At 43.6% G+C, this 21,372-nt stretch overlaps 1 protein-coding gene across 2 annotated transcripts in view; it reads left to right on the top strand.

Annotated features, from left to right (window-relative positions):
- The window catches only part of LOC132379484 (protein bicaudal C homolog 1-like), a 341,806-nt gene that overhangs the window by 262,241 nt on the left and 58,193 nt on the right, over window positions 1-21,372 (top strand). For both annotated transcript variants that reach the window (XM_059947423.1, XM_059947424.1), the window contains exons 4-6: window positions 3,865-3,944; window positions 5,814-5,972; window positions 19,974-20,027. In XM_059947423.1, coding sequence (XP_059803406.1) covers window positions 3,865-3,944; window positions 5,814-5,972; window positions 19,974-20,027 — 293 coding nt within the window. The remainder of the gene's footprint in view (window positions 1-3,864; window positions 3,945-5,813; window positions 5,973-19,973; window positions 20,028-21,372) is intronic.

Below are 21,372 nucleotides of genomic sequence, written 5' to 3'. Positions count from 1 at the left end.
TGTGTATATTTAAGGCAGAGGTTGATAGATTCTTGATTGGTCGGGGTGTGAAGGGATATGGGGAGAAATTAGACTGGGGCTGAGAGGAAAATGGATCAGCCATGATGAAAAGGCAGAGCAAACACAATGGGCCAAGTGGCCTAATTCTGCTCCTATATCTTATGGACTAAGACAAGGGAGATTGGGAGATCAAGAGTTCATTTCTAAAATCAGGTGCATTTTATCAGTTGCTTTTTTTAAAAGATATGATGAGTAGGAATACAGGTTCAAGGATGGTTCCTAAAGTCTGGAAAATATCTTGAAGTCATTTTTAAACAGTGGTTAAAAATGATGATAAACCTGTGTCAATGTTGAAGATGATTCTAGAACAATAAGTCACATAAATAAGTGGATTGGATAAAGAAGATTAGTATGAAAATTTTAAAGGGAAATCATGTTTCACTAATTTGATTTTATACAAAGTAACAGAGAAGGTTGATGAGGGAAATGCAATTGATGTGATGCACAGGAACTTCCAAAATACACTTGATAAGGGCATATGATTGACATTGTCAGGATTAAAGTTCATTAAATAAAAGAAGTTCTGTAAGCATGGATAGAAAATTGGCTTTAAGTACTAGGAAATAATGTAATAAAAATAATTAATATTAATAGAGTGATCCCTCGAGTCAACTTTGATGTTCACCAAACAGGGAGTCTATTGACAGGTTCTCAGGTAGGACCTAAAGTTGATCAAAGATCTACATAACTGGGCTGTTACGGTGGATTCCTTTACTGGGGAATATCTGTGCATGACTTTTTTTTTAATGAGGAGAGGCTGATGCACGGGCAGCCACCCACGTGGTCCTTGACCGATCGGGTTGGGGTCCAGTGGCACAGTATGCAAGATGACTGGGGACCCTTCACTGCCGCAGCCTTCCTCTGCTTTCATTTCCACTGCAGTGTCTCATCACCTTCCGCCTGGTCTACTGTCAAGGTCTTACTGTCATGAGTGACCCTACCAGGAGCTAACCACCAGATGGCTAAACTCCAGACCACTTCACTTCACAGGAACTCACAAGCCTCCCCACCACAAGATGGCGGTTCTCTGAGAAGACCAGGAAATAGAGTAGCAAGGAAAGATTAGTTTGGACTGGAGCAAAGTGTAGTAGTGGAGTTCAGATGGAATTGGTACTGGGACCACTGCTGGAGGAGCTCAAGACCCTGCATCATGCATCCTGGTTAGGGGTCTCAATGTGAAACATCAGTTCCACCCCCCTCAGCCCCGACCTCCAAAGATACTGCTCAACCCATGGAATTCCTCCAGCAGATTGTTGCTCTGGATTCCAGGATCAGCTGTCTTTTGTGTCTACAAGCTAGCAGTAGACTTTAAGGAAAACTGAACAAGCTTTGGAATAGGCAGATAGGAGGCATATGAAACTGAAGTTTGAGGAATGTGTAGCATGATATTTTAGTGGGAAGAATGATTATAACTTAGAGAGCATGGTTCTATATGCATTTCAATGCCAGAGAGATGTTTGTGGAACGTGTGGGGAGATCAGACGTTGTCTGTTAATTGTAGCACTTGGGTTGAGAAGTAGCTAATGAAGTTTTCTGATCCTGACTGTTAGAAATGGTGTTGTTATGATCTTTAAAAAAATAAGGATTTGACCATGTAAATTATATAGTGTGATCTTTTTTGATTGCCACTCTTTAGGGAAGATGGAGAAGGTATCGAAGAAATTTATTAATTTGCTCTTTGGGTGAAGAACTTTGGTTATGAGCAAAGACTGGAGAAACTGGGGTTGTTCTCCTTGAGAACGCAGGAGATATGATAGAGATGTTTACAGTCATGAAAGCTGTAGTTTAGATAGAATGAAACTTTTCCCATTAGTCTGAGGTCAAGGACTAGAAGACACAGAAAGAAGTGATTGACAAAAAAAAACGTGAAAATCTTTTTTATATTGTGTGTTTAAGATCTGGATTCCATAACCACAGATAACAATGAAGGCAGCTTGAGTTGTTCAAAAGGATGCTAACTTAAAAGAAAGGTTTTATAGGGAAGGGGAAAGGGCAGGACTCTGGGGCTATTAGATTACACCAAGTTCATCACGGGGAACAGCCTCCCCTGCATTGGGGACATCTTCAAAAGGCCATGCCTCAAAATGGTGACATCCATCATCAGCCAGCACATCTTCTCATTGATGTCATCAGGGAAGAGGTACAGGTGCCTGAAAACATGCACTCAACGTTATTGGAACAGCTTCTTCCCCTCCACCATCAAATTGCTGAACGGACCATGTACCTATGAAAGTCTGATTCCTATTCATCTGCACTGAGACGAGTGGAATAAATGGGTCCGTTTCTGTCGTGTAACTCTTCTGCGACGCTGTAGAGACTGTTTCTGTTCACATATTTTTCTCTAGACTTATTGGACTGCAAGTCAGTTCACTTTTAAATAATAAGCAGTTGGTGGAAAAACCTATACCATCAGCCCAGCTCTCTCTTTCACCTGTACTTCTGAGATGTGATAAGGTTAGAGATAATTGCTTAAGTCCCTGAGCTGTGGGTAGGAAGAATAGACATTGATCAGCGCCACTTGTCTGGGGCTGAATTTAGTGAGACATTTAAAACCTAAGGAATGTGGGGATGAAGTCTGCAAGCCATCATGTTCTCTGTGGCCCAGACTTGGAAATTTGACAACTATTCTTGCAGCTTGATTGTAAATAATGTCACTGAAAATATGTTGTATTGCTCGACTTCTCCTTGGCACCAGCTATATCATTTCAGCTCCCATAGGTTCATTGTCGTCTGGCTTCTGGTCACTTGGGTACCCCTCCCTGTCCCTAGTTATGGCGTCATTAAGACTGAATATGATTCTTGCCTTTATCCATCTTGCTCCCTTTTCCAAACCCATATATCCCAATCAACGCAACCTTGGCCTTCTCCAAGCCAGCCAACCATGCCTGAACACTTTACCCTTGCTTAACTTCTTGTTTGACTCACCACCATAAATAAAGCTTAGCTTTATTTGTCACATTTACATCGAAACACGTCATGAAATGTGTTGTTTGCGTCAATGACCAACACAGTCTGAGGATTATGCTGGGAGCAACCTGCAGGTTTCACCAAGCCCACAAGTTACTAACACTAGCCCTTCCTTCGGTGTGGTAGGAAATCGGCACATCCCATGCCAAACACAGGGAGAACGTACAACAACTCCTTACAGACAACGGTGGGTATTGAACCCAGGTCACTGGCACTGTAAAGTGGTATGCCAACTGCCACAGAACTGTGCCACCCTCAACAATTGTACCACACTCACCGTGGTGCGCTGCAGCCACGACCTCTGCAATGCAGTACCAAGCACACTGAGTAGTACCTTCCACCAAATTGCCCCTGTAGTGGACTGCACAACGCTCCTAACCTAACCTCTACAGTGTTCCACATCACAGTTCACAGGCCCTCCTTAACCCATGTAAAGTGCTTAACACTCTCCACGGCACACTAAGCTGTTTACACAACGTGCTTCATGGTGTGCAGTACGTCATGCTGCCCAAGCTCTCAGACACAGGGTACTATACAACACTGCCCACACAGGACCTCATAGTGAACTCCTCAACACCCTCCCCATACACTCCGCAGCACCCTTTGTAACTCCTTCCATAAGACGCTCCAAATTGCGCTCCACGGTACTGCCCCTAGCGGCATTCATTACCCTCTGCGTAACGCATTGCTGATGCGCTCTGGGGCACTTGCCCCCTTTCTGTGAAGCCAAGCTCAGGGGCTCCTGGGCTGGGGTCTTGCTCCTTCCTGCAACTCCAGGCTGCTGAACAAGCTCAACGGGCTTCCATCTCACCTCTGGTTTTGCTTTTCTTTGTGCAGATCCCCACATTAAAGTTGGTGGAAAGAAAGAATACGTGAAGGAAGCAAAGGAAAAGATCATGTCTGTTCTGGACACAAAAGTAAGGCTGGGTGTCTCTCCTGCATTGAAAACTAGCAACAGGCCTCTTTTTCTGCAGTTATTGTGATGGCTCAGTACAGTGTAATCACTGGCAACCTTAGAACTTCACTCCACCTAGTGCACAAACTAAAAATCTCTGCCTCTCTCTCTTCACCATCACTACTCAATCCCCTCTCTAGCTGCTGTGACCCATTCTCCATTCCTCTTCTTCCTCTGGTCCTCAAACCCCTCAAATCCTCCACCCTTTCTCTCACCATTGCACCACTCTGTCCTACCTTCTCCTTACCTCACCTCCTCCTCCATCCTGTCCTCTCCACCACTCACGCCCGTTTCTCCCTCCATGCCTGTTCCCCATCCTCCTCTTCTCCGCACTTGCCCATCCCATGGTGCCACCTACCTCCAAACCCTAACCCTCCTGCTAGTCACAACCCATGCCCTCTCCTCCAAGTGTCCAGTGATTTACCGTATCCATTGCTTCGCTTCCCCCTCGCCTACCCACAGTGATTTTACCCCACATCCTCTCTTTCCCATCTGTCTCAATGCCCTGTGTTCCCCTCATTTCCACTGTGCCTTCTCCCTCTAGCAGGCGCAGTTCCTTCTCCCACATCCTGACCATCTCCCATCTGCTCCTGAATTCTTCTACCCCATGGCCACACACCTTCCTACACATTCACCCACCCATCCTTCGTGTCTCAAAATGGTCATGTCATTCTAATAATTTCTTTACCTCTCTCTCCCTCTGTCCTTCTCATCTCTATTTTCATTTCCCATTCTCTCTATGCATCTCCCTCCATTTACTTATTTTAACCATTATTTTTCTCACTCTTGCCCTTTTCCCCTCTCACTTCCTATCTCTCTCCCCCTCTCTGTGTATCCCCATTCTTCTTTTTACTACCACTCCTTTATCTCTCCCACTTTTTTGACCCCCCATTGTTCTCTCTCTACAACTCTTTCCCACTTTTTATCTCCACTCCATGTTTTACCCTCCCCCTTTTCACCCTCTCCCCTTTCCACTTTCCCTCTCTCCCTGTCCTCTCCCATCTGCCCTCCTTCTATCTCTCTCACATCCTTTCTCCCTTTCCCACTCCTTCCCCTTCCCCCTCCTCCCTTTCCCACTCGCTCTTCTTCCCCCATTCCTGCCACTCCCTTTCCCCCTCTCCCTCTCCTCCTCTCCCTCCCTCACCATCCCCTCTCCCCCTCTCCCCACTCCTCCCTCCCCTCCCTTCCTCTCCCCTCCCCCTCTCTCCTTCCCCATCTCCCTTCTCTCTCTCTCTCTCTCTCTCTCTCTCTCTCTCTCCCCTCTCCTCCCCCCCACCCCTTTTAGAGTCAGATAAGACAATAACTGTATGACACAGAAACAGACCATTCAGCCCATCTAGTCCATGCCAAACTATTTTTCTGTCTCTCTCCCCACCCCTCTCGTATGAAGAATATATGAACGTTAATGGGATATATTCAGCCCTGATATTCACATTTTAGTTTGGTCTGTTCCTGGCATTAGAATTGCCCATCCATTGTCTAGGTTTCCTTCTGGGCACAATGGACGTCCATCTCCCCTTCCTCTCATTCCACCTCTGGAATTCCCATCTCAGGGAAGGCAGGCCATGTTCCAACCCAGTTTGGGGTGAAATTATGGAGTGATTGCAGCTTCAGTTGAGTGTATGAAGGCAGGCAAAGAATTAACAAATGGTAATACCAGGCCTCTGCTATAAAATCTCGTGTCTCATTTTCCTATTTGAACAATAAAGCATTGTTGGAGACAAATCTACCTTATAATTTGAGTGTGTTCAGTAAGGAAAAAAAATTTAAAAGTTTGTGAACCAAGTAATCATTAAGTTACAATAATTTTCCCTCCTGTCCTTTGAAACAGAGTAATCGGGTAACCCTGAAGATGGATGTGTCACATACAGAGCACTCCCATGTAATCGGCAAAGGAGGAAACAACATCAAGAAAGTAATGGAGGAGACAGGCTGTCACATTCACTTTCCTGACTCTAATCGGAATAACCAGACCGAAAAGAGCAATCAGGTAACTCCCATGCTTTGTACTTCGTGGTAGTCAGGGTGAAGTTGGGCTACTTGTTGCTTTCTTTGCCCTTCTCATTTCCCACCCCTCAACTTCAGTCCTCATGGGAGCTGGCATTTCAAGCATAGTTTCAGTGCCTTTGGCTTCCAGGTCACTTGATGGTTACCCAGTCTAAGAGTTGGTTTATTACTGAATTGGTCTTCATTTCAGAATCAGGTTTACTGTCACTGTGTCAAAAAGTTTGTTGCTTTGCAACAATGTATAAAAAATTACTGTAAGTTATAATAAGAAACATTTAAGAAAAAGGGTAAAAAGAGAGGCAGTATTCATGGATTGATCGTCCATTCACAAATGGACAATGGCAGAGGGGAAGAAGCTTTTCCTAAAATGTTGAGTATGTGTCTTCAGGCTCCTGAACCTCTTTCCTGATGGTAGCAATGAGAAAAGGGCACGTTTTGAATAGTGAGGATCCTTAATGATTGATACCACCTTCTGGAGTCATCGGCTATTGATGACCTTGATGGTGTTCTCAATGTATTTGAAGGCAGAGTAGATTTCAGGAAATAAGTTTATAATATGTTCTTAGTGTGATCTTCCCCAGATACATTGTAAGGCACTCAGAAATCTGCACTGTGTTAGTTTGCCTAAGAAAGTTGAGGGTTCACATCTTCCTCCAGTCTTTTCACTGCTGCACTACCTTGCTTTTCAGTGGAACATGATATGAAGATCTCAGTTCTCTTTATGTATGATGGGAATCATCGAAGAACAGGCTTTCCTGGCCGACAGCTAACTCTCAGTCAGTATCACACCAAAGCTATATTACCTGAAAATTCATTTCCTTGCTTTGCACTAAATCTTTGCTTGAACAGTAACTCCCCATGTAAAGTGCTCCATTTTTACATTGAAATGGTCAGAGAGGTACTGAGTATATACCAAAGTGCCATAGAAATTAATTGCCTAATCAACTCTCTGTTCTTCAGCCCATGCACTAGAGGGAATAATAGTGGACAAGTCAAAAGGATGGACCTTCTATTCGCCACCCTTTGAGTTCTCCTGGATGACGGGAAGATAGAGCCACAGCTTCAGCCTCCCCCCGCCCCCCCCCCCCCCTACACCACTGTTCCAAGCCCCCAACCCTTTGCTACTGCCTGGAGATGAAGCAGGCATTGCCTATTTGACATAACCAGGCTTCTGACCCCATCTCCTCTGAGATAAAAGCGTAATTGCTGCCACAACCTGTGGTCCCACTTTCAACTTACAACTTGTCCTGAGTAGTTTCTATCTATCTACCTCTCCATTTTGTGTGTTTTGTCTTCTTTTCTGCATTGGTTGTTTTTCAGTCTTTGTGTCTAGTTTTTCAATGATTCCATTGCATTTCTATATTCTACTGTAAGTGCCTGCAATATCTTTCTCAGGTAGTACATAATGACATATGTGTACTTTGATCATAACATTCTGAAATATCTGCTGCTGGAACCTTATGACCTCACCAATGGTTCAGTTATCTCTTTGATTTAACTGTTCTGGTGTTATCTAGGCCAGCTTTACATTCTTTAGAAACTTCCATGCACTGAAATCTCTGCTGTCTTAATTCATATCCATTCACCCGTCACCTCTGTACTGACTTGTTTTGTATGAGATTTCCATCCTTGTTCTCAAATTGCTTGGTGCTCTGGCCGCCCTCCATCTCAAAACTTCCTCCAGCCCTCCAGAACTTTGCATTCCCGATGTTCTGTGCTCTCTCCACAAGCAATCGTGCTTTCAGCTGTTTTGGCCCTGAGCCCTGGAATTTCCTCCCCAAACCCAACTTCCTTTCCCTTTTCAAGGTGCTCCTTAAAGCCTGTGATGTTAGCCAAGCTCTTGATCAGTTCTATGTGGTGTTATGTTCATGTGAAATGTCTCAGGTTGATTCCAAGTTAAAGTGCACATTGTCAATGCTTCTTCTTTAACTGTCATATACTGGTGTCAGGAGACATGGGGTTTAACTTTAAATTTATTATCAAAGTACATATTTGTCAGCAAACATGTGTTTCTATATATACCACCCTGAGATTCTTCTGCTTGCAAGCGTTTGAAGGAAAGTAAAGAAAAATAAAATAGAATATATGAAAAGGTTACTCATAAACAAAGACTGACAAACAATCAATGTGCAAAAGAAGACAAATAGTTCGTAAAAAATAATTAATACTGAGAACATCAGTTGTGGAAGCACAAGTTGTGAATCTGTAGGTTATGGAACCAGGTCAGAGTTGAAGTGAGTGAAGTTATCCACGCTGGTTCAGGAGCCTGACAGTTGTTGGATAATAACAGTTCCTGAACCTGGTGGTTTGGGACCTAAGGATCCTGTAACTTCTGCCCATTGGTAGTAGTAAGAAGGGAGTATGACCCGGATGGTGGGGGTCCTTGATAATAGATATGCTTTCTTGTGTCTGGGCTCTATAAGTGTGCTCAGTGGTGAGAAGGGCTTTACTAGTGATGGACTGGTCTGTATCCACCACTTTCTGTTGACCTTTCTGTTCCTGAGCATCGGTGTTTCCATATCAGACCATGATGTAACTAGTTAGGATGCTCTCTACTGTGCATCTTTAAAAGTTTGTCAGAGTTTCAGATGACATGCCACCTCCACTATGTTAAATAATTGTTTGAGGCTGCCGTGGGTGCTGATCTTTCTCCTGAAAATGTTAATGCTTTGCAGGCAAGTCTTTTATTTCCATCCACTTTTGTAATTAGTGAATGGCAAAGCTAGTAATGCATTGGGTTATTTGGAGTTAGCGTTGACGCTGCACCTGAACTTCTGTTTTTAAACAGAAAAGCTATCTCTTTTGCAGATTAATTGAACCACTTCTGACTGCTGATACTCATGGATGCAGTGCACTTATTAGGTTTCATATTTACCAACTGCTAATTCGAAATAATCTTAAATAACTGCTGTCTGGCAGAGAATTATAGAGATAGCACAGAACAGGCTCTTCAGCCCACCATATCTGTGCTAACCATCAACCACCAATGTACACTGATGGTGCATTAATCCTATACATTATGCTCATCCCATTCTCGTCAACTATTCCACTACTCACCATTCAGACCATCCACTCTGCTCTGCCATTTGATCATGGCTGATTTATTTTCCTTCTAAATCTCATTCGCCTGCCTTCTCCCTATAATCTTTGATGCCCTTACTAATCAAGAACTCACCAACTTACACTTTAAATATACCCTCAGTTAATTTCACAGATTTACCGCTTTCTGACTAAAGAAATTCCTCCTCATCCCTGTTCTAAAGGGACATCCTTCTATTCTGAGGCTGTGCTCTGTGGTTCTAGACACTCTTACTCTAGGAAACGATCTCTTCATGTCCATTCTATCTAGGCCTTTCAATATTTGGTAGAGAATTACTACCCCTCTTACTCTTTTAAACTCCAGTGAATACAGGCCCAGACCCTACATGTCAGTGGCAGTTTACAGTGGCCAATTAACTTAGTACCCCACGCGTATTTGGGATGTGGGAAGGAGCCAGAGCACGTGGAGAAAAACTCATTATCGTAGGGAGAGCATGCAAACTTCATTAAGGTCTACTAAGGCAAACAAAACCTAAGGTCCATTGTAAACCCAGTTCTCAGACGCTGTACCAGCTACCTTTAGATTTACTCCAATCCGATCAGTAGCTTTTAATGATCTACACAATGAATGGCATTGCTTGATCCCCTGCAACTGGAGATGCTAATGATGTCTCCCAGTTGAGGGCAGTTACTTCCACCAGAGGCCGGGCTGCGAAATGTCAGACACTTCCTGTTTTTGGGCATTATCTCGATGTTGTTCTTGAAAGAATGTATTCGTATATTAGATATTTGCAAATGCTTCATAGGGTCAGAGAACACTGCAGCACAATGACAGGCTATTCCGCCCAGGTGGTCAGTGCCAAACTATTTTTCAACCAAGTCCCATCGACCTGCACCTGAACCATAACCCTCCATGTTCAACTGTGCAAGTTATTGAAAACTATGAAATAGACACTGAAAGTGTTAAAACAGTTGTCTGGTCATGATAAGTTTAACAACTGGGATTTGCACTGATGTAATGGATCTGCATTATGTATAAATTTTCTGGATTTATGAAGCAGTTTTGCATTTGATGTACTACAGAAGTATTTAATAAACACTAACGCCAATGAAGTGTACACTCAGCACCACTTCATTAGGTATCCCATGGACCAGTGGATGTTCATGGTCTTCTGCTGTAGCCTATCCACTTTCTGTACACCACTGTTGGAATGGGTGGTTATTGTCGTGGTTTCTCGTGCCCCACAAACGACCAGGAGACGCAGAAGATTCTTCAAGAAGGGTTAAACTTTAATTTGCAAATCAAAGCTGAGACAGTCATTGAGCTAGTCGCTGATCCTTGTACATAGCATTTTTTATATACCAATCTCCTGGTTTAGTTGTATTAGCATATCCAATCCGTCTATAGTTGCGTATCACAAGTACATCAGCCACTATTGTTTCTATCCATTGACTTAATCATGTTCTAATCTACATCTCTTAGCTACCTCTCATTAACACACCATTGTCTTCTGCATTCTTAAGATTTCACTCCTACTAAATTGGATACATGCATAGCAAATAGCAAACACAAAGCTGACTACATAGTTTTGGTTACACAGCAAACAATGCAACTTTATACTCCAATATATCACCCCTTTGAGACCCGTAGGGTCTCACACAGAGAAAGAAGACTAAGAGTCCATGCACAAAAGCCCCAATAAACTCAAGCACTTATTCCCAAATCTCGGGTTAAACTATAATTTTCTGCACCAAGACCTCAAAGTATTCTCTCCCTGTTACCCTGGGCCGCTGAGCCAAAAACGTGTCCCTGAGACATGGAAAAAAAACTCAGAAGCCCTTACAATCTACTCCCACACTGTTGTTTTGCTCTTGTTCATCCTGCAGGTGTTGTAGGCTGTAATGATACATTTTCGGCGTTTCTTTCTCCACTAAGCTTGCTTCAGTAATTGCCACGAGCATCGGAAATTGTTTGGTTGCAGCACGCTCTACAAGAGACTTGAGACAAGGAAGAAAACAGCACAGCACAAGCGCACAGCTCAACAATACAATACTGACAGTTATTGCCATTTTAGTCAGCCATGCTCCCCATCCTCCAAGTCTACCTTCTAACCAGTCAAATAACTGATGTCCGAACCCTGCATTCTGTGCGCATACCTCACACTGTGACAAGACAAAGTCCACTGAAGCTTGTAAATAAGGTGACCAAAAACCATCCTTCTTTATCTTCTTTATCACTTCCCCCCTTGCACAATGGTCAATCCCATGTGCTTCTGAAATCAGAATCGTCAGTAGAGAGGTGGGCGCTACCAACAAACCGTTTCCATGCTCCACAAGCCTTCCGGGTTCTACTTGGCCCCCCTTCGTCTCCAGTTGTCTGTTCTGCCAGAGTTGCCTTACCTTGTATTTCAATTAGGTCTTCTACCACAGGTTCTGGAGCTAGGCTTACCTGGGGGGCAATGACAGCTGATGTACATCCAGATGCTTTTCTGGCTGCCTCATACGCAGCTTGATTTCCCTTTGTTATTACATCATTTCCCTTTTTATGTGCCTGGCATTTTACTATAGCCAATGCTTTAGGTTTCATCATGGCTTTTATTAAGTCTAGAATTCGCTGACAATGTTGTATGGACCTCTCTGTTTCCACACTGCCCCGAACAAGTGGCATACTCCATGAGCATATGCCGAATCAGTATAGATGTCTACTTTCTCACCTTCCATCATTTCACACGCAGCTGTCAGGGCTTTGATTTCCGCTAGTTGGGCGGAACACGGTTGGGGACAGGACTCCATCCTAATAATCTTATAGCTCAACTGATCCTGCTGCACTACTGAGAACCCTGCATGATTTCCATCATGATCCCTATAACAAGAGCCATCTACGAACAGAACCTTTTTATCTGCATCCTCTAGTGGTTCTGACCATAAATCTGCTCTCAATTTGGCAAATGCCATTGTCTTCCCTACACAATCATGGGGTTCTCCTTCATAGCCCAAAGGGACAAAATCGGCTATATTACTGGTAGTGCATATCTCTGTATAGTTATGTCTGGAAATGTCAATAGCATCTGATATGCTGCTTTCCTGGCTGGCATCAGCACAAATTTCCCTCTTTCCAGCAATTCTGCTACTTTGTGGTGTGTGTACAGAGTCACAGGATAGCCCAGGGTTATAGATGATGCCTTTTCATATGCATAGTACAGCGCCGCCAATCCCTGATAACAGAGTGGATACCCCTGAGCCACCTCATCTAGTCTCGTACTGTAGTATGCTATCGGCTGCTTTGCTTTTCCTGTGCCTGTCTCTTGTGTTAGAACCGCTGTGACATAACCCTCCTGTCGGTTGGATACATACAAATGAAAAACCTTCTTGTAGTCAGGCAAAGCTAATGCTGGTGCTGACTGCAATTCCTGCTTAATAGTATTGAAAGCTATCTCCGCCTCTCCATTCCACTGTAAGCCGATCTTCAAATTTGTATGTCCTTCTTCTTTCATTATCTTTCTCAAAGGTGCCACAATCTCAGCATATTCTCCTATCCAATCTGAGCTGTACCCTGCCATTCCCAAAAACGTCATCACCTACAGTCTGGGGTTTTGGGGCCTTAGTTATTGCCTCAATCTGCTCTGGTGCTATCGCCTTCACTCCCTTGGATATTACCCTGCCTAAGTATTCCACTTGCTGTGTGCAAAATTGCAGTTTCTTTTTGGATACTTTATGTCCTCCGTGCGCCAGCTTCTCTAACAGAGTTATAGTGTCCTGCTTACACTGTTCCTTACTGTGGGAGCAAATCAACAGGTCATCCACATACTGTAGCAATGTACTTTCCAATGATATGCCCTCTAGGTCTGCCTTCAACACCTGATTAAAAACGTGTGGTGAATGTTTAAATCCTTGCGGCATTCTGGTATAGGTATACTGAGCACCTCTGTAAGTCAATGCAAACTGGTCGGCCAGAGGAATGCTGAAGAAAGCCGAACACAAATCAATCACTGAAAAGTAACTTGCTTCTGGTGGAACATTAGTCAAAAGCGTGTGTGGGTTGGGGACTACCGCTGGCCAGTCCTCTACCACATCATTTACTGCTCACAAATCATGCACCAATCTCCACTTAGATTTATCTGCTTTTAAGACCGACAGCAACGGGGTATTGCATGGACTGTTCGTTCTTTTCAGCTCTCCTATTTCAAGCAACCCCTGCACTGTCGATGCTATTCCCTCTTCTGCTTCTTGTCTTAGAGGGTATTGTGGTCTCCTGGGTGGAATTGCTCCCCTTTTCAGCCTTATTTCCACCAGACTAGCTGTTTTTATTTTCCCTACGTCCGTGTCATGCTGTGACCACAGAATAGATGGCAACCCATCTAACCTTCTATCTTTCTGCTGGCCTCTTTCCTTTCCCAGCAATGGCATGTGTGGTTGGGGAGTTATTTCGACCTCTCTCACTGTCCCTACCATATCTACACTTACCATTATTTTAATGCAATTGTTGTCTTCTGATATCCACACCTCTGGCGTGATTTTCTTCCACACTGTTACGGTTTCAGCACTCTTAACTAAGGGTCCTAAGTCTTTAGACTGATATCCCTTGTTTACCAACAACGTTACGTGGGGCGCAGCCTCCGGTATCCTGTACCATTTTTCTAAAAAGGTGTTCCACTTAACTTGTAAAGCTGCCCCTTGCTTTCCAATTATCACAGCCTCCCCTTTCAGGTGCTGTTGGGTACATGCCTCCAGGTGCCACCTCTCCTCTAACTCCCTGTTCTGAGTCTCGTCAAAAATCACTGTACAATGTAGCTCACTCAGATTTGGGCATTACAGCCCTGGGTAATATAGCCTTCACGCCCATTTTTCCCAGGTTTCCTGAATCTGATCTGCTATGTCTCCTATCCAAAAGACATTAGCCTTCTTGTCTTCTCGCACTATCAATTGAGCCCCTGCTCTTTCCACACTCAGCCCATTTCTGGTGCATTCTAATTTTAATTCCAGTTTCAATAAGGCATCTCTGCCTAACAAATTAATCGGAGTTCCTTTAAATACTAGCACCGGCAAAACAATTCCTTTATTTCCCATTCTCAACTGCAGTGGAGCCGTGCACTGTGTCAACTGTGTTTTCCCCGAGAACCCTACCATCTTAATAAACTTTCCTGACATGGGAAGGTGAAGGGCATACTGTGGCTGTACACAAGTGTACGTGGCTCCAGGATCTATCATCATTGGTGTCAGTTGCCCTTCTAACATAACCTGAACAATGGGTTCCTCGTCTGCCTCCCTTGTTATCATTGGGTAATGTCCCTTCCCACTCGAGTTCTCGGGGCACCCCAATACCTCACATAGGGGTTCACAGGTCCGCTTGGGCCTGTGGGGGCTGGTCCTTGGCTAAACTTTAGTTCCCTTCTTATCGGTTCCTGCTGGTGTCTGTCAGGCCATGGTGTAAACGGACAATCTCTTCTCATGTGACCTGGCTGATTACATCCCCAGCACAATCTCTCTACCTCTCTTTCCCCCCGTTTCCTCACTGGTCCCCTCTGCCCATAGCTCCTCTGTCCCCCTCCTTGGGACTTCCAGTCCTGTCTGGGCTGTTTGAATTTAGTCTGTTCCTGATAGGGCATTTGTGGGAATGCTCCTCCAAAGACGTTGATTATTGGCATGGGGTTTTCCGGCCCTTGTCTTACAGTATGATCAGTTCCTCCATATAGCGGTGCTTCATCCAGTTCGAAGGCTGTACTTGGACCGGTGGTTGCTGGCAGCATCTTTTTGCTTTTCTCTTTTTCCTTCTTTTTGAGTTCTTCGAGCTGCATTTGTATTAACTTTCTTTGCACCTCTTCCTGCTGCTCAGCCAACCTTCGTTTGTCTTTCTGGTATTTCTCAACCGCATGGACTACGTGGTCTCTAAATTCTTGTGGGGTCATTGACGTCAGCCCAACCACTTCCTCCAGTTTGGATTTTACTTGCGGAGGCATTGCATCCAAAATGCTATGTCGGAACAGTGTGGTGATAAATAAGCTATTTTCCACCTCTTGCTCAGTCTCCAGTCTCCACCTTTTCAACTGGTTTTCTACGTAGGCTGCTGGGTTTTCAGTGTCTCCCTTTGGGGTCCACTTTGGGTGGATAAAGCTTTCTGAGGGCCTGCCATACCCTCTGCCTCACTCTGTCAAACCCGTCTCCATCAGTTCTCAGGTTGTTCGAGTTTACTATGTCAGCCATTTCCATTAGTTCATTAAATTTGGAGGTTCCCATCAACCTTATCAATAGTGCCTTCAAATCTCCCATAGCCAATAATCGTCCTGCCGTTTCTTTTTCAAAGGCTCTAATCCATTTCCCTGCTCCTTCATGTAGATTGGGCAGAATGTTTTTCAGCTCTTCTAGGTCCTGGGATCCCCAAGGGATATACTGCACTTGTCCTGATCCTTTAACTAACAATGGCATAATTCTTCCTCCTTCCCACCTGCCCTGGCTCTCCTCCTCGCCTGACTCCCCATCTGTCTCAGGGTATGTCTTTACTGCCTCCCACACAAATCTCTCCGGGGTCCTCTTCTTCCCTCGGTCTCCCTGTGGAGTCCTTCCTTTCTGTCCTGATTCAATACTTGGTTGGCCCCTGGAGTATTTTTTGCATCTCCTCTGGCAATCCCCTCTCAGTAACTTATCTAGGTCTCTCTCTACTTCCGCAAGTCACTTCCCTACCGCTTCCTTCTGCTCTTCTAGGCTTCTACCTCCTACCTCTTCCCCACAAATTCTCGCATCCTCTCTCTCTCTCCATTTAACTCCTGCTCCTCCAATGAGTCACCTTCTCTTTCTTCCTGTCCGTGTCTGTACACCTGTGGCAGGGACTCCTCATGATCCTTACTCGTGCTTGATTCCCTTCTCTCTTGTGTTTCTCCAAGACTCTCATCTCCTATCTTTTTTCCACTTCCTCTTGAATGCCTCAGCTCTTCCAGCCCTGATGAGCCAGTTTCTTTTCTAGTCTGTTGATTTCTATGGTATAACCGATACTCCTCATATTCCTTTTCCTCTCAAGTATTTCATCCGTTCAATCTCTTCTTTTATTTCTCTCTTTGCCTGTTCCACCTTTATCCTTTCTAACTGTATCTCCTTCCATGTCGCCGCTTTTTCCTTCTCATATTGTCTTTTTTCCTCCTCATTATCCCAAACTTGTACTCCCTGCATGTTTACTGTACCCGTCAGCTGGGGGCACTGCTTAGGGGTTCCTTCCTCATTATAAGGAGGGGGCCTTTCTGTTTATTTCACGTCCGGGTACGGAGCTGAAGGCAGCTTCTCACTGTACCTCCCTCTAACAGGCTGTTTCTCCAGCACCTTAGCTTCCAGCTCCAGCTTCCTCGCTTGTAATCAATATTCTACCTGTCCTCCTCAGCCTTTCTCCCTCCGTTCTGAAAAGCTTTCCACTTCCATTTCTCGTTCTCTTTTTTGTCCTCTTTTCTTAGATTTATCCTTTGGTTTGTAATTTTTAATTAGTGCCTCCATTTCTTCGCACAAGCTTACATCAAACGTTCCTTCTCTTGACCATTTGGTGACCAGGTTTTTGGCTCTTTTTTCCCATTTTTCTTAAGTTTTTGTGATCTCATATTTATTTACCGGGATTTTTTTACTCAGAATCTCTACTGCCGTTCCTTTACCTGTCATGTTGTTCTTTCAGAGATTCACAGTTCGTTTACTGGATAATATTATTTACTCTTAATTCTATGCCTAATCTATCATCTATCTATCAGCCCTTTAAACTATATATTGGACTGTCCTTGTTTCCTATTCTGTTCTGCCCGTACAGACCTCTAGTTACAGCGGTATCCACAGAACTTTCTCTTTGCACCTCGTCTATTCAGACCCTTATCTCTTAAGGCGGTATCCACTAGGATTTCCTCTATTTTTCCTTTCCCTGCCCGTTCAGACCTTCGTTTCATGCGAAGCGGTATCCACAGGGACTTACGAACACCACGTGGAATTTTTCTTCACTTAACTTCTTATTAGCTTATTTGTACTTACCCTCACTGCAGTGTTATTTTTTTAACTTTTATTATTGAGTTTTCAAATAATTACAGAAATAAAAGAAAATATATGAAAAAATATATATACCCTTCCCCCTCCCCTTAACCCCTCCCCCCTAACATCCCTATAGAAAAAAAAGAAAGATTGCCTAGATATCGGAAGATCCCCACATGATCAATCCTCTGAGCCTCCTGTTAACCCCCAATTCTGCCAGATTCTTTGGACCGGAGAGACCCTACGGCAGTGGTTCCACACTTCTGAGACTCCAAGACCTCCCCAAAACCAACAGAATTATTAGTCCAAATTGTCGCAAAAAGTGCTTACCTTTTGTTTGGGTGCTCCCTTAATTCTGTTAGCCTTGTGGGGGTCCCTAGAGGACTGGGAAGCGTCCCCAATCTGCCGTTTCTTTTCCACGGGTCTCTTTCCAGTCCTGCCGTGGTTGCCAATTTTGTCATGGTTTCTCGTGCCCCACAAACGACCAGGAGATGCAGAAAATTCTTCAAGAAGGGTTAAACTTTAATTTGCAAATCAAAGCTGAGACAGTCATTGAGCTAGTCGCTGATTGCCCACCGATCCTTGTACATAGCATTTTTTATAGCAATCTCCTGGTTTAGTTGTATTAGCATATCCAATCGGTCTATTTTTGCGTATCACAAGTACATCAGCCACTGTTGTTTCTACCTATTGACTTAATCATGTTCTAATCTACATCTCTTAGCTACCTCTCATTAACACATCATTGTCTTCTGCATTCTTAAGATTTCATTCTCCTACTAAATTGGATACATAATAGCAAATAGCAAACTCAAAGCTGACTACATAATCTACATCTGTTAGCTACCTCTCATTAACTCACCATTGTCTTCTGCATTCTTAAGATTTCATTCTCCTACTAAATTGGATACATGCATAGCAAATAGCAAACTCAAAGCTGACTACATAATCTACATCTGTTAGCTACCTCTCATTAACACACCATTGTCTTCTGCATTCTTAAGATTTCATTCTCCTACTAAATTGGATACATAATAGCAAATAGCAAACTCAAAGCTGACTACATAATCTACATCTGTTAGCTACCTCTCATTAACTCACCATTGTCTTCTGCATTCTTAAGATTTCATTCTCCTACTAAATTGGATACATGCATAGCAAATAGCAAGTTCAAAGCTGACTACATAGTTTTGGTCACACAGCAAACAATGCAGCTTTATACTCCAATATTATCTGAGTTACTGTTACTTTTCTGTCAGCTTGAACCAGTCTGGCCATTTCCCCCCCCCCCACCCCCCACCCTCTCTTATTAACAAGGTGTTTTCGTCCACAGAGCTACCTCTCACTGAATGTTTTTTGTTTTTCACACCATTCTCCATTAACTCTAAAGACTGATGTGTTTGAAAATCCCAGGACATCAGCAGTTTCTGAGATACTCATATCACTCCATCTGGCACCAACAATCATTCCATGGTCAAAGTCACTTAGATCACATTTCTTCCCTGTTTGGTCTGACTAACATCTGAACCTCTTGACCAAGTCTGCTTGCTTTTGCATTGAGTTGCTGCCATGATTGGCTAATCAAATATTTGCATTAGCAAGCATAAAGTGACCATCAAGTGTATGTGTAATAATCAAAAGGGATGCTTGTCATTGAACTCTCTGGGCCTATTCACTGCTCTTGTGGTTTTGGTATGAGCCAAGCTTTAAGTGGGATTGTAGTAGTATAGGCAAAACTTGAACTTCACATTAAATGGATGATGCAGAGATGTATAATTTTTAAATTATAACTTAATGAATAATGAGGTTTAAGATTGGGTACTGTGCTAATAATAAATGGCTTTAGAAAATGTAAACACAAGGGATTCTGCAGATGCTGGAAATCCAGAGTAACGCACACAAAAAGACTGGAGGAACGCGAAGGTCAGGTAGTATTTATGGGGAGGAATAAACAGTCGAGGTTTTGAGCTGAAATACTTCATTAGGACTGGAGTGGGGGTGGGGAAGAAGGCGGATGGGGAGGGGAAGGAGTACAAGCTGGCAAGTCATAGTTGAGGCTAGGTGAGGGGTAAGGTGAGGTTGGGGGTGGGGGTGAAGTGAGAAGCTTGGAAGTGATTGGTGGAAAAGGTAAAGTTCTGAAGAAGGAGGAATCTGATAGGAGAGGAGAGTGGACCATGGGAGAAGGGGAAGGAAGAGGGGTACCAGAGGCAGGTGAGAAGAAGAGAAAGGGTAAGAGGGAAGCGAAAATGGGGAAAAAGAGAGGGCGGAGAAATTACAGGGTTAGAAAATTTGATATTCGTGCCATCAAATTTAAGGGTTATCCAGGCGGAATTTGCGGCATTGCTCATAGCAGATGTAGAATGGAGTTGAAAGCCGATATTTGGAAGACCTGGTGTTTGGTCATGGGGGAAAGGATTGTTTCCTTTCTGAGGGAGTGCAGCATTGTTCAGAGACTTTAAGTGGGAAACGAAAAATAAAATAGTATATTAGCTGAAAATTTGAAAATGAAAGAACTTGCTGCACACACTGAGCTGGTCAGTTAGCACCTGGAGGAGGAAAGGGGGCTTAGCATAAAAGGTCTTCTTTGATGATTTTGGTGTTACAAGTCTGTGATCCTACCACTCATTGGAATTGCTTCCAAAAAGGAGCCTGAATGGAAATGAGATGAGCGCATGGAAACCAGATTGAGTTTCTGGACCTTTGCCATCTGCGGACGAGTTGGTGTCTGGGAGTTGATTAGATTTTTGTTGTCTGTTCACTATTAGCATATGTTAATGCATTTTTAAAAAGATGTTTAAAGAGTTAACAGGACTATGTACTATTTTCTAGGGACTACCAAGTGAGGGCAATAGTTTGGCCAAGGTCTCAGTAATTTGCCTGAAAATTTTCTCCATTGCAGAAATATTTTCCAAACCATATTTCTAACTGATTGCACTGGCTTGCCTTTGATCAACAGGTCTCCATAGCAGGGCAGCCATCCGGTGTGGAAGCAGCGAGAAGTCGCATAAGAGTAAGTTTTGGAGCTGACTGTCATCCTATTGGGTAGTTTTGATGATGTAAAATTGTCTTGATACTGACAGGAGCCCCATCAGTGCTGATGCCCTCTGTAACGAATGGTCTCGGGTATCGTGGTGTTATGAGCATAATCGCACAGATCTTTAGTTTCAGTTCCAAGCAGTACATGTACACGGTTGTTCATGTGACCAAACCAATCACACCGCTATTGAAATATGAGTTAGAAAAGATGAACATCTACATGTTGTGTAAGCTAAGCTCCTTTCCCATTGAGTTTGAATAGGACATGAAGAACATAACCGATGGATTGAACCTAGGTCAATGGAGAAGATCAAGCTGTCCTCGACTAAATTTGCAATTGCCTTTCATGAAGGGGATTGATAGAGCATCCTGTGGACTGTTTTATGTAGCTCTTTCTAAATGTGGGTAGTTGGAGGTTCTTCAGAATATTGCTGAACAAAGAACACGACAGCATAAGGAACTTTGGAACAGTTCTTAGTGTTGAACTAAATACTTGTTGCAATTGAGCTGTTGTCACTCCAGATAGTGGATCCACACACTAGCCTTTTAGTTCACTCGAAGAGCTCCAGGATGTGGAGTGGGAATGCAGGGGTGGCATTTGCTTGGTTTCATGATATTGGCCGCCATGTTCCATCATCAATGGCATTCGGCTGTCTGGATAGGGAGACCACTGGGTCACAAACACTTCCCCTCCTCAAAGGTCATTGAGTCATAGAGTATTACAGCATGGAAACAGGTCCTTTGGTCCATCTATTCTGTGCCAAATTGTTATTCTGCCCAGTCCCAATGGCCCACACCTGGACCATGGTCTTCCATATCCACTCACTTCATTAACATATACAAGTTTCTCTTCAATCTTGAAATTGAGCTAAGCACTGGCAACTCTTCCACTATCTCACCACCATCTGAGTGAAGAAACACCCTCCTCAAATTCCTCTTAAGTCTTTCACCTTTCACCCTTAACCTATGACCTCTAGTTCGAGTCTGACCCAATCTCAGTGGAAAAAGTCTGTTTGCATTTACCCTGTCTGTACCCCTTATAATTTTGTGTTCCTCAAATCTCCCCTCATTCTCCTATGCTCCAGGAAATAAAGTCCTAATCTATTCAATCTCGGGTCCTCAAGTCCTGGCAATATCTGATAACCCAGTGTGGGTAGGTGGACAAGTTCAATTGCTCATTCAAAGAGCTGGCAGAGCACATTTTGCTAAATAGGTCTTGTGCTATTGATTTTATGATTGTTGATTCAAGAAACAACTGTCCCCATCATAAAAATGATACAACACTACCCCTTTCACACAGTACAAGGCAGAATACAAAT

Source organism: Hypanus sabinus, chromosome 22 (assembly GCF_030144855.1).
Source record: "Hypanus sabinus isolate sHypSab1 chromosome 22, sHypSab1.hap1, whole genome shotgun sequence".
NCBI lineage: Eukaryota > Metazoa > Chordata > Chondrichthyes > Myliobatiformes > Dasyatidae > Hypanus > Hypanus sabinus.
This window is presented reverse-complemented; position numbering and strand designations above follow the sequence as displayed.